General features: G+C 33.8%; 2 protein-coding genes across 4 annotated transcripts in view; one reads left to right on the top strand and one right to left on the bottom strand.

Annotated features, from left to right (window-relative positions):
- The window catches only part of ANO3 (anoctamin 3), a 409115-nt gene that overhangs the window by 78585 nt on the left and 312775 nt on the right, over positions 1-17755 (bottom strand). For both annotated transcript variants that reach the window (XM_063094283.1, XM_063094284.1), the window contains 2 exons: positions 15293-15389; positions 8742-8802 (listed from right to left, as the gene is read on the bottom strand). In XM_063094283.1, the coding sequence (XP_062950353.1) occupies positions 8742-8802; positions 15293-15389 (158 nt within the window). The remainder of the gene's footprint in view (positions 1-8741; positions 8803-15292; positions 15390-17755) is intronic.
- MUC15 (mucin 15, cell surface associated) lies at positions 2301-7445 on the top strand. Of its 2 annotated transcripts, XM_063095965.1 has the most exons (3): positions 2301-3009; positions 5246-5395; positions 7285-7445. In XM_063095965.1, exons 1-3 carry the CDS (start codon positions 2316-2318, stop codon positions 7443-7445), a joined length of 1005 nt encoding a protein of 334 aa, XP_062952035.1. In that variant the 5' UTR covers positions 2301-2315. The 2 variants fall into 2 exon arrangements, with proteins under 2 accessions (XP_062952035.1, XP_062952036.1); XM_063095966.1 differs by lacking the exon at positions 5246-5395.

Genomic DNA, 17755 nt, shown 5'->3' with positions numbered 1-17755 from the left:
TGTAAATGAGTAGAATTATCACAAATACAAACACCTATGTAATCCCTATCAGGTCAAGAGACAGTATCACCAGCACACTAGAAGTCCTTCCATGCCCCACTCAATCCATACTGTTTCCTTCCTTCCCACAAGTAACCACTTTCCTGACTTCTAATATTATATAGCTTTTTGCCTAATTTTGAAATTTATATGCATGGAAATACAACTGCTTTTTAAGCTCTGTATTATATTTGTTATAATCATTCATATTGTTACATGAAGCTCTCCTTTGTTAACTTTCACTGTATGAATATCCCACAATTTTTTACCCAATCTGTTACTAATGGACATTTAGGTTGGAGACTCTCATAAATAATGCTGATATGAATGTTTTTGTATGTCTGCCTTTCTTTTTAAACAGACTTTTCTTAGGGGATAAGCATAGGGCACAGAAGATACTACATCTCTAAAACCTTAGGAATCCACAGGCATAGACTGCTTGCTAAAAGCTTTTGAAGGAAAATATTATATCGGGATGTATTACAATATTTAAGTTGCAGTACTATGTGAAAAATCATTAAGTAAAAGTTGGGGTGGGCGATACTTAAAACTAAAAGATAATCAGAGGGAGTACTGAGAGGCTCCTTAGACCCTAACAAAAGATCAGCAAGGTTGAATATATTTGTAAACATTTCAGGGAGAGCTCTTGAAAAATGGAAGGCAATAGGAGACCTAAAGAATAGCAGTTGCACCTCCTCCTTTTCCTATCTCAGTCAGTCTGGAGGCTTTTAGTGCAGAATAAAGTCCAATTCAAAGAACAAGAAAGTGGTTCTCAGACTTTATTGCTTGAGGAGGAATAAGCTAACCTTTTCTTTTAATAATAAATTTCAGTTAAAAGCACTTAAATTTTAGCACCTAATTAAGTTGGAGTCAGTCCACTTGGCTTTGAGTGCCGCCTCTTCTGTTTACTAGCTTCCTTTACTAGCCACTCTGAACCTCAGTTTCTTCAGCTGCAAAATGTTATCATACAAGGTACTCTTTTCGTCTCAAGGGATCATTACGAGGATCAAGTGAGATGATGTCGTAAGCTTTGTAACCTGCAAGGCACTATGGAGATATTATTATTTGAATAATAATAAATAGAGGTTAACATCTAGTAAGTTCTAACTTTAGGCCAGATGTTGTTCAGAGTGCATCTACTTAAATCATCTCATTTAGTCTTCAGAAAAACACTGTGAGTCACCTTAATTACTATAATCATCATGAAGTAACTTCTTCTTAGGATGATTATTTTTCACGGGTTATTTTTGACAGAAGCCAGAATTTTATTAGAAACCTGATTCTAAAACCTTTTTCCATATGAACAAATTTATGAATCGTGGCACTTCCACTCTTAAGAGGCAGAGTAGTGTGCTTGAGTTAGAGGTCAGGACCAAGGTTTCATGCCCCAACTCTGCCATTATCTACTAGGTGAATTTTTCCACACATACCCGCAACCATATTCTACATTTATAAAATAAGGTAGTAAGATTAAAGAATATCCTAAAAGCTAAAGGTCTTTCTAATTCTCTATAACTTGGGGTTAAGTAGGAAGAAGAGCATCATGAAATAAAAAGTATTGTAAAACAAAAAGAGTATTAACTTCAAATTCAGAAAACTCAAACTAAAAACATATTCAAGGGAGTTCCTGACTGACTTATTTTTAAAAAACCAATACATGGAACAGTTAGTGTATAATGAGTAATGTCATTTTTACAATAAATATTCCCAATTTTACATCTTTATCAAGAACATGTTTTCTTAAATAGATTGAAGAAACGAGTTAGCTCTACATGTACTATATTTACAGTATTTTAAAAATTTTACTTGGCAGTTTATATGAAGTTTAATATATATATGTATATATACATACATTTATATATACACAAATAAATGTGTTTGTGCATATATACAGTTCATCTTGAATTATATATAAAAAACAAAAAATATATATAGAAAATATATTTGTTTTGTTTTTTTCCAACTTGTCCCAATCTAAATGATCTTTGAAATAGTGGAGTCTGATTTGACAAAAGTTTTGCATGGCATTTCCCTAGAAGAAAGGAAGAAAGAAATATTATATAGAAAATAGAACTTAGTGACTGTAAGTGTATAACACAGAAAATAAATTTTTAAATAAAGAATGTAATATGATCTCAACCTTATGTCTCTGAATTTTTATGACTTTAAACATATAGATCCACTTTAAAAACTCAGAATGATTAATTCATTAATTAAAATTATTGTTATTTTCTTTCAGATTTCTTTTATTGAGACCGATACCAAAGAAGGCTATAATGTTGACCTCAGTCAAAATTCTGTATACTTCAACTTTGTTTAGTTCACTACTATTTGGGAGCCATGGGAAAGAAAATCTAGAAATAAACTCAACACAGAGCATTGCAGAAAATTTTAAAATAATGGAAAATAAAACTATTTCTGTGGAAAAAGAAGCAAGTTTAAATTCAGATAAAGAAAATAGAAACACTTTCAATCCCAAGGAAAGTAAGGTCCCTTTTTTGGATCTAGCAAACAAAATCCCTGAAAATCCAGATTCCTCTGGTAACTTGTCAACAGAAAACTTTTCTGGGAGTCCAATACCCACATCCATGTTTTCAACAAGCCCTTCCCTGATTCATAGCTTTGTTTCAAAATTGCCATGGAACTCATCTATAGCAGATAAAAACCCTTTGCCAATCTCAGCAATTCCCAGTGCTACAACTGCTGTATCTTCTGAAAAGTTCACTGTGTCTTTGGTTAATGATACCATTAAAACTTCTGACAACAGTTCCACCACACTTAGCATCCTCCCTTCACCACCAACTACCAAGTCTGCGACCCCCTTGATAACGAAACCAACTGGATGGCTTGCCACAAACAGCAATAGCTTTGCTGGGTTTACTCCTTATCAAGAAAAGACAACTATACAGCCCACCTTAAAATTCACCAATAATTCAAAACTCTTCCCAAATACATCAGACCCCCAAAAAGGTAAATATAAATGAATTTAACTTTTATTTTATGTGAAATTGAACCTCCAAAAAAGTCATACATATTAAGTCTAAAGAATGTGCCATGTTAGAGAAATAGAGGCAAATGCAACAGCACAGGTGGTTCTTACTTTTAGGGGCAACCATTATATTAATTGGAAATAGTGAAGTAGTTTTACAGTTTAACTTAGCATATACTAGTAATCACTATATGGGAGCATAAAGAAACAAAAGGATAAAATGAGATGTAGGTTAGGATGAGAAAATATGGAGACTGAGGCAGTGGTATAGTTTTGAGATACTAGAATATCACATGCTTATAGAAATACTATACAACTTAACTTTAAAAATATATGTATGCAGTTTTGAAAAATTGTGCAAAATGAATAAATTTATAATTTATCTGAAACTACACAGCAATCACAGGACAACAGTAGAACACTGATTTTAAAAGAAAATTAAACAAATTCAACAAAAGGAAATCTCCATAATTTTTAGTTTAGTACCTAATGAATACCATAACAATGGAATTTAGCTTAAGTATCACAAGAAAATTTGTTATATGGACATGTTTTATGTTTCATTTAGAGATTATGTCAAGCTTTAAGACATAAAATGGGAGAGATGGCTATGATTTAATAATTCATTCATCTTGGTTTATTTTTTCAGGTCTAACCCTGTTTTTTTCCCCTCAAAAAATTTTTTTAAATACTGTTTTTTCCCATGAACTCACTGACTTCCAATGCAGTTTACTTAGAGATTATGTTAATGATGTAAAAAACAATCATATATACAAATTTCTATTTGAAAGTTTTTGCCATTGTACAGGAAAACTTTTAAATTATGAAATCCAGGCTTTATTATAGCACCACAATCAATATACTGAATATGTGCATATGTTCTCATTTCAGCTATACATTTTTTTTCAGCTGGCCTGTATGGGGATCCAAACCTTTGACCTTAATGTTGCAAGGTTGGTTGTGCTCTAACCAGCTGAGCTAACTGGTCGGCCCTCAGCTATAATTTTAACACATCCTGTCATGCATACATGCTCTGGTATTCCATTAGAAAGACTTAAAAAATACTCTCTAGTTTCTCTATCTAAACACAACAGACATGTTGAGAATATTAAGTACTTACTCCTACCGTTCCTCTTTTATCTAAAAAAATTAATTTTGCTTCTCTTTTATTTTAGAATAATTATACTGTACTCCAACATGAAAGTTACTTTTTTCTTAGAAAATGGATTTTATAGAGAATCAGAAACCTTAGAAGACCCCTTGCCTACCCATTTAATGAGTTTCTCAAAAAAATAAAAAGATTGAAAAGAAAACACACTAAGTATGAGTTTAGGGAGCAGTAAATCATTTATTGATGACTTAGTCATCAAATAAGGTACTCATTAAAGGGGATGATATAGTGAAATTTTGGACTTCCTTAACTCATACCTACACAACTGTTGACGTGCAAGACATTGCAAACATCATGCCTTGGTCCATTTGTCCTATTTGGGAATAGCCTGAATCAGAATATATTGCTTTTTCCTTACAGTAGCTTTTTACTTCAGGTTTTGTGAATTCATTTTCTATTACCCATTTACTCCTATTAGCTTTTTAGCTATAGAATTATGCATAGAAACAAGGTCAAAATTTATGTCATTTTTAAAGTTCATCTGAGATTCAGAAGTCACAAAAGAACTTAATACAGCATTCAACAGTGAAATTAGATCTTAATGGAGCACAAAAATGGCACTTTAGTATTATTGATGTTAATAAGTAATGAGACACAGTTATAAAACTAAGACTTATAAGTATTCCAGTGTAGGGCCGACCCCGCGGTGCACTCGGGTGAGTGCAGCGCTGGAAGCGCCGAGGCCGCGGGTTCGGATCCTATATAGGGATGGCCAGTGCGCTCACTGGCTGAGCGTGGTGTGGGCGACACCAAGCCAAGGGTTGCGATCCCCTTACTGGTCACAAAAAAAAAAAAAAAAAAAAGAAGAAAAAAAAGAAGTATTCCAGTGTAATTAAAATTAGAAGCGTGGTTTTATCAAGAAGTATATTTTGTCAGTATATCCCAAATACTCAGTACTTTATAAAACACACACACACCATTTCTAATTTAAGATAACCATTGTTAAACATTCTTTGATATACAGAACACCCACATAGATATATTTCTGTTCTTTGAATAATTATTTCTTATTTCTTATCTGTAAATTATTATTTTTTGTTCTCTAGAGAATAGAAATACAGGAGTAGTATTTGGGGCCATTTTAGGTGCTATTCTGGGTGCTTCATTGCTTAGTCTTGTTGGCTACTTATTGTGTGGAAAAAGGAAAACGGATTCATTTTCCCATCGGCGACTTTATGACGACAGGAACGAACCAGGTAAAAACTACTTTCCGAACTTCAGTTGGTCACAGTGATTTTAAATAAGTGAGGATGCGAATGTTCGCTGAACTGCCTAGAAGGGATTCAGGGACTTACACAACAAACACACTAAAGATTTATTCTGATCCACCTTCTGTTTCTCAAAGAACAAAACCAAAATAATTATAGACCTGTGAGTGGAAATTTAAAAACCATGTGGGACTGTTGCTCATTACAACAAAATTGGTTTTAAATTGTAATCTCAGAATTTAAAATGTACATATAAAATTGGAAAACAGGAGTATGATAAAGAAAAGAAAATGGCCAGTTTTGTTCGCAAGTGACTGCAAAGCCATTCTCTGCAATTTTTAAACCTCTTAGTAGCAGTAATTTGAAGAAAGATTTATTCTAATTTGGGATTTTTCTAAAGTTTATACAGAGACATCAGTCCTCCATTAATGAGACTCTAAAACATAATATCTAAAAGTTGTATATTTGATCACATAAAATCACAATACACTTTAATTCAGCAATATTCCACTCATGATGGAAAAAGCCAACCATAATAACTATGAATGAGAAATGTATATGCTAAAAATAAAGTAGTGAGTTTGATCTTTAATAATATAATATCAATTAGAACAGAAATGAAATCACTTCAGATGCTTAACTCATCCCTCTTTTTATGCTTCAGAAAAAAATCTTTCTTCTAGCTTGCACAAGGGACTCCTCCCACAATAACAAATAATTAAATGCCCCTGATAGGTACCATTGATGAAATCTTATTGAGTTTTGATGAGTTCAGATCACGACTGATATATTACTCATATATTCAGAACCAAATTCATTAATTGTCAATTTAATTGAAACTAACTTAATTAACTATTGGTCTTTGGTAATCCGTATAAAACAAAAACTGACACTCATCGAGTTCAAAAGATAGGATTTCTAACCATAGAGATTTCCGAACTGTTTTTAAACCTAAAAACCTTATCTTCACATGTAATCTCACATAGAATTTCAGTCAAATTGATACAATCTAAGCTATTGTAATTAAGACATAGAGGAAAAACTCAATCATATCACCTACCCCTTTCAAGACAGCTTTGAAACACTTCTCCCAAAGACCAAAGATTCCTGGGAGCCTAGTTTGTAAAATAAATGGTTTAAGGAATAGGTAGGTAAGCATATAATAATGCCCAACTAAATAATTAGAATACTAATTTAATTAATAGTCACTGTTTGCAATACTTTAAGACACATAGTACATGCCTAGTTTTCCTTTCAGAATGAATCCAAGATTACTAAGGAAATAATTGGCTATTTGTCAAAAAAGAAAAAAAAAACTTGTATCATTAAACAGAAAACCTCAAGTTAACAATAACTTGGATCTATCAGAAGGAAACATAAACTTTCTCATACAGTTTTCTCCTTTCTCCACCTTAAATGACTTGATGAAGATATTAAGATTTTTGGTAAAATAATGGCATTGGTTTTAAAATTAACGCCCTCATTTTTTAAAAATTATTTTTTATACAGAAGTTAAAAATTCTGAACATGTTGACAAGGCTCTGAAATCACAAGATTCAAAAGTCAATGAGACATATATCTATCCTTTTTTATACAAGGTATTGGTACATTTATATTGTGATCTCTTCCTGAGTTCCTTTATTTGGGTCCACTTGCAGTGAAATTTTGGAACTAAGACTGTCCTCTTAGTCTTAGAAAAAATGTAGCTTGAAAAATATCTACTTATTAAAAATTTCAAAACTAATATCTGAAAAGCCCATATAAAAGATGTCCTTACTTATTCAACTAGAACAATTTCTATAACGTGGTAGATGCCTGAGTGTGCGTTTTTCAAGCAAGTGGTATAAAACAATTTTGTTTATTTGTTACTTTTTTAGTTCTACGATTAGACAATGCACCGGAACCTTATGATGTGAGTTTTGGGAATTCTAGTTACTGCAACCCAACTGTGAATAATTCATCCATGCCAGAAGGACAAGAAAATGCATGTGATGACATTCCTATGAACGACATACCTCCACTTCGTACCTCAGTATAAAACTATGAGGAAGAAGGTTCAGATGGCAAGTGTTCATCTACATCTCGGCCTTTTAACAAACTCGTCTTCCAAAAGGTTATGCAAGATCAGTGTTGTGTAGATTGTGCCAAGGGGAATTGTAGAAGTATGAGATGAGTAGCAGAAACACAGAGAGGATAAATCATCCAAGAGTTTTCCATTCTTAACAATTTTTGGCTGTGCTGAAGCATCTATTAAGGAACAATTTGTAGTTTGGTCTGTTTCTTTCTTAGTGGGAAATGTCTATGGAATCAAGTAAAACTTAAAAATTTCACCACGACAGCCCTATCTAATAATTTAATAATAAAATCTTTCAACAGAAACAGAGAACCAAAACTATATTTTTACTTTTTATTGGACAAAAACCAATATTGTTGTCTCTTCACTGTTCCACATGCATTCCTGTTGCCATAAATCAAGATTAGCATTTTCTTGAAGGAAAATTGGAAGGGTGATTTTTTTTTTTTAATTTTGACTTAAAGCTATAAAGAAGATATGGCCCAGAGTTTGTGTTCCTGGGAGATTAAGGTAATAGGAATGAGAGACCTGTATTCTTTTTACTTTTCTGCATTAGCACATACAAGGTCAGCCCCTTGAGTTGCCAAGTTGTCAATGACAATGACTGTATTCTACGGACCGTAGCAGCAAGCTGACCCTAACCAGATAGTTATAGCTTCTCTAAAACTCTTCAAAGATTGGGGAATTCCAACTTATCTATACATTAGTCTTCAATTAATTGGGTGCCTTAAAAACTCAATAAAGTCATGGTGATAAAAGTCAGCCAAAGAATATATCCATACACAATTTGCATAGTTTTAAATTGTTAGATAGGAACAAGATTTATTATATATTAGACATTATTGCTCAATCAGATATGGAATAAATTCTGCTTCTCTAAATGTATGAAGCATAAGATAAAAGAAAAGATGAATGAAAATATTAAACAAACAAAATTTTCTGAGCATCACTTTTATGAGTAATATACAAGAAGCTTAATTTACATTTTGGTATGTTTCCGTTTTTAATTACCACCCACTTTGTCAGGGAAAACATGCTCTTTAGTGTAAGAAGATCTAGGCTTCAGTAATCAGAGAGTTAGTGCAAGGGTTAAACTCTCAAAGAAGCAGTGAACACATAGGGAGGGCAAACAAAACAAATACCAACCTAGAGACCTTATTGTTCAATTGATATAGGATGTTTGTGCGTGTGTGTATGTGAAGAAACACAGCAACAGCCTCAGAAAGTGAGGACCAGAAAGTGATAAAAGAACATACTTACCCCATATTGCCATAAATATAGCAAAGAAGACTGTCCCTCCATTATCAAACAAATATGTCACCTTAATGGAAAACAAACAAAAATATTGGTCATACTGTTGACTACAATAATCCAGTAAATACTGTTTGCATTTAGGTACTGTGATTTTTTTTCTCAGATGGAATCACATTATTTTATAGTTTGTAAATATAATATATGAGATCCTTTCACGGGCTGGGCTGTACAACTGTTTTATGTGATTGTCCCATGGGGAGAGGTGAAGGAACAACATTTTCCCTTTTTTCTTCTCTCTTCCCTCTGATTCCCTTTGTACCCACCATCATTTCTACTTAGAAGTGGTTCTAGCACCCCGAGAATATATTCATGGCCTACAGGTAGGTACTCAAACTGCAATGTGAGCTGCAAGAGGTTAGCTTTCCAGGTGAGGCATACCTCGTCGCACTTCCTGTCAGCAATATTTCTAGGAGTGGAGAAGGTGGAAAATGCAGAATTCTGCCAGTGAGCCAGAACTTCCCATGGAAAGGTATCACAGTGCTACCCTTACTCTCTCATGTCTTTCAGAATGTGTCAGTAGTGGCTATGAGAAGTAATGAATCCCACCTTCAGTTGTTTTAAGAAGATTCATAAATCGCTGGACATTATTGATACAGTACGATTGTCTTTTAATCAGACATTATCTGAAGCTTGATAAAGAACCATGTACAGTTATACAATTTTCAAGGTTGCAAGCATTGTTTGATTTTAATAAAGTATAAATTTAATTTACCTCTGCTTGTTTTCATTTGCATAATGCCCTCACTACGTGTGTAAGTTAGTGAGGGAAATTAATGCAGTCATGGCAGGAACACAAATTCTATAGAAACTATAGAGAAAATAGGGGACACTATCCTTAGAGGAGGGAGAGGCCAACTATGGGCTAAAGAACATCACTATAAGAAAAGTTGGAATGGAATTGTGTCCCCCTTGCTCAATCTAAAGTCTAGAGGGTGCTCAATGGGGCGTTAAAACAACACTAATGTGTATTTTAATTATAACATTTGGAACACACTGAAAAACAATATGTAAAACAGGTAAATGTAGGATTATTTTCCAATAACGTAGCATTATTGAAAAAATGAGCATAAAAAAAGATGTGCTCCTTTTAAAGGTTTGTAGATAGGTGGAAATTGTCCTATCTGACTAAAATTAGATGAGTGTTAGGGCTTGTGATTTCTAAAAATGTTATAAGAATTGGTTTTCAGAATAATCATCAGTATACATTATGCACAGGAGAGAAAAATATCATAAAGAAATTCCCCTACAGAGCTCATAAAATTATATCCAGCAGGAGAATCCAGCTTCTTTGTTTCCAAAGGCTTCCCACAGAGGTACCCGAGGCTGGTAAGCAGCTGAACAGCTGTCTATTTTCCTTTATAAACAGACCTTGTACAGGAAACAGCCTCTTAGAGTGTTAGAACAGAGTCTTTACACATGGGGAGTTAAAGGTCACCAAGAAATAATGGCTCTCCCCGGCTCCAGAAATAGCCATGCTTTTAGGAAAGTGGCAAATAGAAAAGCACACTTAACAATAATTGTGTTGCATAGACATGATTTGTCATAGTTTATGCAGTATTTTGCTTTAAATTGCTTTTTGTTTTTATCTCTTTCTTCATAGGTTCGTTTACAAACCTTTCAGGCATTTTGTTAACTCGGTAAATATAAACATTAAATTTTTAGAAACATATCCATGAGATAAGTGTGTATACATGTATTATTCTAAAATGTGGGATTAAATATATGTAGTGGGAGATAAAGCTAGGAAGGGAGTTAGGAAAGTCTTTAGCTCTTGCTTTAAGGAGGAGTGCAACCATTTAAAATCACTGTATTAGACTTACCAAGGTATTATAGAGGGAATGTATTGTGATATGAGAGATCATGGAGACGAGAAGAGCAATAAGAAGCCTGTGATTATAGCTTGGGGTGCAAACATCATTTAGGATGCTGCTATGAGAGCTGCTGGATGAAAATAGGAGAGAGAGAAGGAACAGTCAAGTATACTGTGGATGGCTCAAGGTTAGATCATGGTGATTGGCAGGAGAGTAAAGTGAGAAGTGGCCTTCTGTCTAATAGGACAAGAACACTTGCTGTATTGAAGAAAGCCCCAGTTGAAATCTTGAGAAAATTCCCCAACCAGCATCCCTGACTTTTCTAAAAGCAAAAAGAAGCTCGTCTTATTATTTTTATATATATATAAAACACAAGTTATGTATATCTTATATATATCTTATATATATATATATATATATGCAATGAATTATTTTATTAGGAAAATAGCATGCTTTATGAATAGAAATACCTAAAGAAAAGCATTTTATTTAACACTGTTTATGTAAATAGGAGTAATATATGTATATATAGAGAGGAAAGAGAACTGAGCTTCAAACAACACTGTGTTTAAACACAAATTCTCCATTATCTTTGATATCTGGTTTTTCTTGGAGAGCTGAGCATGGCTATAAGACAATAAATGTGGGTATTGTTTAGGGAGATACATTTCTTACTAGGATGGAAGCTTACAGTCTATGTCTTCACAGTAGCTGCTGGATGTTTTTCTAAAACTGTTTGATAGATTAAGAATAACATAAAGCTCTGGAAACTGCTATATATATCCTGTTAAAGCCCCTTCAGGCTAAAGAGAACAAGACCCGTCCTGGGCAGATTCAGCTCTGTAGGCCGGGACATTATTGCGGCATAGAGGGCAGGGAGTCAGAATGTAGGCTAGAGTTCTGCTCTGTCTCTCACTTCCTGTGTTCTTAACCCTGGGAGAGGGCAAAACCTGAATAACGATATGAATTTGCTGGACCCAGGCACAAGCTACATCAAACATGAGAACTTCATTAGTTCATTTCCCACATCACTTTTAAAAATGTGGTCCTGGGGGTGTTGTGGGGTGACTATAGCTAATAATATTGTATATATCAAGATAGCTAGAAAAGAGGACCTTGAATGTTATCACCACAAAGAAGTGATAAATATTTTGATGGTGGATATCTTAACTACCCTGATTTGATCATTACACAATGTACTGTATTGAAACAATTTGATCATTATACAATGCCTGCATTGAAACTATAAGCTGTGCTCCATAAACAAGTACATTTTAAAAAGATGATAATAATGTGGCCCTAGGATCAGAATTGCTCAAGAAGCTTGTTAACATACAGACTTCTAGGACTCATCCTTGACCGACTGATTTTGGATTTCAGGATGTGGGGCCCAGAAATCTGCTTTTTAAAAAATGTTCTCGGTGATTTTGATATATAGTCATATATGGACTCTTCCATGAATTTTCCTAAAGAAGGAAAAACCTCTCTCCTATTTCTTTTGTAGCCTCAACATCCAAGTACAGTGTGAGGTTTATGCTAGGTATTTACTTGTTTGTTAAACAAATAAAAAAACAAAAACAAACAAACGAAAAACCCCACACAAAAAAACAGAAAATAAAATAACTATCATGAATAAGACCAACCTCAAGAGTTGACTTATTTTTAGAATTCTATGAAAAATCAACTTAGGACCTTCTATCTAACTATTTCTCCTTAAATGAGAAATCCTAGCATCATGGGATTTGACAGTGTAGTGTTAGTGCCTTTAAATAAGTGTGCAAATAAATATCATTAAATTACTTAATTGCAAAAAAAATTAACTCCCCTTTTAAGTATTAAAAGTAAAAATAGTCATCAAAGGAAATGTTAATGTACTTAAATGTAATTTCTATCTTATGACAGGACCAATTTTTTTTTCATGCAAACATATCTCTGAAATTATAAAGAGAATAAACTACATGTATACACACATACTACAATAAGATATGGCAGATTTAACTTCCTATTATTTGTCACAAGTGGTGACGGATTCCATGAGAAATTGAATCAAGTTCCTAGATCACGTAGCTAGATGATCCTAGATTGGTTGGCTTGTTGCTCTGGTAAAAATCCCTTATTTCTGATTCTTCCCATCAAGTAACTACTAGGTATTCAAGCATACAAACTGATATTACAAGAGAATGTTTATTTCCATCCAAAAATTCTGATTTTCAAGGTATAACACAAGTAGTTACATTTTATCTTAGCCAGAAGAACAAACACAAGACATAACAAATATTTCATCCTGGTAGGTTTTATTTTCTTATATTGTTCCATAAAGGCAATATTCTCCTTGGCAATAACAGCTAACTTTTCCACCTTCCTTCTAAGAGTTATTAAGTGAATTCTTTCTGAGTCATACCTGTCCCTAAACATACTTTTTCCTATTGATAAAAGGAGGGTTTATTTAATGCACAATGACAAAAGCCCCTTTGATTTAGTGTTCCCTTGGACAGTTTCTTTGCTCTATCAGTCTACCAAATGCGGATGTTTCTTGTCTTTAATGCACAGATAATGTCAATGTGTTTTATTGGATCTGTCCAAGTAAAAGTAGAAGTAATATGTATCTGGATTTGTTGGTGTCCCTAAGGCCTGTCATATGTCTTTGAAATACATGAGCTAGGAGAGGCACATGTGTATATCTCTAAAACCTCTAACACATTTGGCTTTGGCAAAAAGTGATGAGAAAATGGTGACCCCAAACAATGTATCTGCATTTCTAAGTCCCTATCATCTTTGTGGAGCATTTAAAAGAATTCAAAACTAAACATAGTTTGGAAATTGACACTGAAACTAAGGAAATTTTCTTTCAATTTGTCATTGTGTCTACAAAATTTATTTTTTTAAAGTAAATAATATTTTTTTGGTGAGGCTCTAACAAAAGTAACTTTGTAGAATTTAAACCAAGAGGCATGAGTGTGAAAATAAAAAGTTTAAAGTATAAACAAAAAGACTTTTCCCTTGCTCTTCATTCAGGCTAAACAATTCAGAAACTAACTTTACTAAGTTTTGGTCTCATAGTAAGGAGATTGAGTGGCTCTTGACTTTATATTCGGCTTTGTCAAAATTAATTGTATAGAGCCACTTCTGGACAAGATACAGTAACAGAGACTGATTTTACCTCCATGATGGAAACAATCGAAACACGCACAAAATACATAAACAACAAATTTCAAGACAGTGGACAACAGGAACAAAGGGCAATGATCTCTGAGAGGTGGGAAACAAATAAGGTAAGCATTAGTTTTGCTTCAGTTACTGTCTTAAAAGAGTTCTGTGGACAACCCAGGCAGTGTTCACTGAGCATGTATGCGAGGAAACTACCTAAGGTCAAGGAAAGAATCACTTGAAAGGATTAGAGTCAGCAATAGTTCCTATTCCCACCAGACATACTCGAAATCCTCATTATTCACAGAGCTTTGGGTAGAGTACACAGAAAGATTTTGCTTTTCTTGTGGGAAATAACTAGCTCTCAATAGAGCACTGCTGTGGTCCCACCCCAAATATTTTAAAATATTTAATATATTTTAAAATACATTTTAAATATTTTAAATCCAAAAGGATCAAATTATTTTCAAGTAAGTAAACACAATACAATACCTCTAGATATCCATGAGCATAATTAAAATTTGAAAAGTTTGGCCATACTGAGGCTTAGTGACTACCTGGAATACTGGAACTCTTATACATTGCTAGTGGGCAAGTAAAATAGTATAATCGTTTTGGAAAAGTTTTGCTTGGCAGTTTTTTAAAAGGTTAACCACATACCTATCATATGATCCAGCCATTCCACTTGTACATATTTACCTCACAAAATAATAACATTTGTCTGTACAAAGACTTGTAGATAAATGTTCATAGTGGCTTTATTTAAATAAGTGACAATTTGAAACAACCCAAAAGTCATTAATAGGTAAATGAATAAACAGACTCTGGTATAGATATAATGGAATATTATAAATAAAGAGAAATGATCTTTTGATAAATGTTGCAATATGGATGAATCTCAAAATAATTATGCGGTGTGGAAGAAGCCAGAAAAAGATTCCATTTACGTAAGTCTAGGAAATACAAACTTAGCTAGAAAGACACAAAGTACTTGGCTGCCTGAGCACAGGGTTAGGGTTCAGGAGGGGGAGGAGGCAGAGATTATAAAAGGGTGTTAATAAGCTTTTGGAGGTGATATGTTCATTATCTTGATTCTGCGTTAATTGCTCTGGGGTGTGACCTGGGCTTCAGGAGTTTAAAAAACCTTTCAGGTGATTCTAATAGGAAGCAATTTTGAAATTTTTGGTATTTTGTTTTCTGTATATAATTAGAAGCATTTTAACTTCCTGAATCTTCATGGAAGAGACCAATTTAATCATTAGCAATGGAAATAATTGTTCTTCTAAAAAGAATATAGATATAATTTCAAGTGGAAATTTATGTCGGCGATGGCAATAATCAATCATGGAGAAGACAAAGATATTCAAATAAAATATGCTTGCTGTGTAATTGCAGCAGACTGACATTTTATTCGTTTGTCCATGACACTAGTGATTGTTGAAATGCCTGGGAATATTTAATTTTGATAAAAAGTGTTTTACCGGAGAACTTCTTACTACCTGCTTCTTAGAAAAAGTGAAGCTCAGGGTCCACACTCACCTTGGCATAGACACAGCTGTCATTGAGTCTTTGCAGTGAGCAGTTCTTGTCACACAGAGGGCACATGATGATTTCAGTGGCTTTACAAATTTGTTGGCTTGAAAAATCAAAGAAAAAAAAGCAAAAGAAACCATGAAGCTCTGTGTCTAGAAAGTCAGCAAGGCCCTATAGCAAATCCTTTTAGAAGCAACAAGGCAGAGAGAAAAAGAAATGGAAATAGTGGGGAGTGGTGAGCAAGTGAGAAAGAGCTTTAGACTGTGGCTCCAACTCAAATACTTTAGGATATTTGTGATAATAAAGGTTTTTGTTCGCTTTTTTGATTTTAGAAAACTCTTTCAATATATTGTAATGATAATAGTCCACATTTCACATTTGTGTGAAACTTGTGGAGCTTTTCTTACAAACATACTTCTATACGTGATTTAATGGCACTCAGGATAATCTGGTGAGGTACAGCAACACAGTTTTAACCAAGATCACGGACTTGGATGTGACTGAGCTGGAATCAAGCCTAACCATTCTGACTCCTCAAGTCTAGTAATACAATTTATAACTCTCACTGCAGTACATAATAATGGTGCAGAACATTCACTGGAAATTGAAGAAGTTGTTTTTGGTTGTTTTTCTTTTTATTTGCAGTGCCTTGACACACACTGTCACGATGTTATGACATAGTTTATATTTACTTAAATCTGTTCTCTATTAGGATGTAACTTATGACATATATCTCTTCAGTTTTATGCCTACTGTCTTTTAAAATCTCAGCATACATTATAGATGACTTTATTACAGGAGCAGGGCTTCAATAATTTCTGAAAAGCCTCACAGACTCATAGTTCACAGCAACCTATCTTTAAGACGTTTTGTGCCTTTATCTGTCATGCATGGCCCTTTCCCTCTTAGCATCCCCTGAGTAAATTGTCTTTAAGTAAATCTGCTTTGGGAATGTTGAAAGGCTTTAGAAAATATGTCTGGAAATGCAACTGTTAATACAAGTTTAATTGACGATGTTTATACAGCAAGATCTGTTGTGATTAGAAATGTACACACGAAGCAAAAAAGGAATTCATGTGTACTTCAGTTGTGGGATGTATATAATCTCAAGCCCAAGTGAAAATAAATAGTAATACTACCATATAGCAATATAATGCTTTATAGTGGGGAATGATGGGTTCATGTCCATTAAGTTGTTTAGTCTTCACTCCAATCTCAGGTAATGGCAATTATCTCCACTAAGCAGAGAAAACTAATGTCCAATTTAAATGCCTTGCTCAAGGTCATAGAACTAGCAGGAAGTACTTCAGTGACCTGAGGTTAGGTTTTTCTGAACATTTGTTTCATAAATGACACGATTTGTCCTGCACTGGAATCTCATATGAAAAGGTATTGAAGTTGATTTACACTACCTCAACTTTTCCACCTTCCAAATGGTCAAACAAAAGCTCAGATTTATCAAAGCATCAACTCTAGAATACCAGCCATTAGACTGGGTCCTATTTTTACTACTGGAATAATTAAGTTCATTCTCTGTCAGATGCTCCCAGTCCAACTCAATACACAACATAAAAAATATTAAACTTCTGATTACATACTTTATAGCCTAAAATAAGAGATTTCACAGTATTACAAATTCCTTTGACTTTACTTAATCACTAGAGAGAAGGAGAGTGCCCAACATGAGTGTTTCTTAATTTCTTTTTCAGAGGGTGCCAATCTAAATGACTACTCAAATCATGCTTTCTTTCATTCTGTATCCTTTGTTAGATATACCTATCCAAGGCTGATTCCAAAGAAATAATAATTACCAATTAAAGATAATAAAAGTAGGGAAAAATCTGTCCATTTGGAGGTGGATGTTTGGACCCACACACTCCTGGGTCTTGATGCTTTTTCGGATTCAGCTAACATGACAAAGTACAGAATAGAAATTATTTGCTTGACAATATACATTTTTGGTGAAACCTGTGAAAATAGATTTAAGGAAAACCCGTATGGCAGCATAAATAAAGCACTGGTTTTAGAAACAGATATAATCATAAGGGAAATGTAAAACAAAACCGAGATGAAATATCACCTCACATCTGTTAGGACTGCTATTATAAAAAATGTGTTGGTGAGGATATGAAGAAATCAGAACCCTTATAGTCTGTTGGTGGAAATCTAAAATGATGCACTACTATGGAAAACAGTATGGAAGTTCCTCAAAAAAATTAAAAATAAAACTACCATATGATCCAACAATCCCACTTCTGGATATCTATCCAAAAGAAAATAAGGATCTTAAAGAGCTATGTACTTCCATGTTCACTGCAGCATTATTAAAAATATCGAACATATGAAAACAACCCAAATTTCCATTGACTGATAAATGGCTAAAGAAAATGTGCTATATATGCGTAAGGGAATATTATTCAGCCCTAAAAAAGAAGGAAATCCTGCCATATGTGACAGCGTGAATGAACC

The sequence above is a fragment of the Cynocephalus volans genome, chromosome 4, assembly GCF_027409185.1.
Source record: "Cynocephalus volans isolate mCynVol1 chromosome 4, mCynVol1.pri, whole genome shotgun sequence".
Classification (NCBI taxonomy): domain Eukaryota; kingdom Metazoa; phylum Chordata; class Mammalia; order Dermoptera; family Cynocephalidae; genus Cynocephalus; species Cynocephalus volans.
The sequence above is the reverse complement of the archived record's forward strand: the minus strand, read 5'-3'. Positions and strand labels throughout refer to the sequence as shown.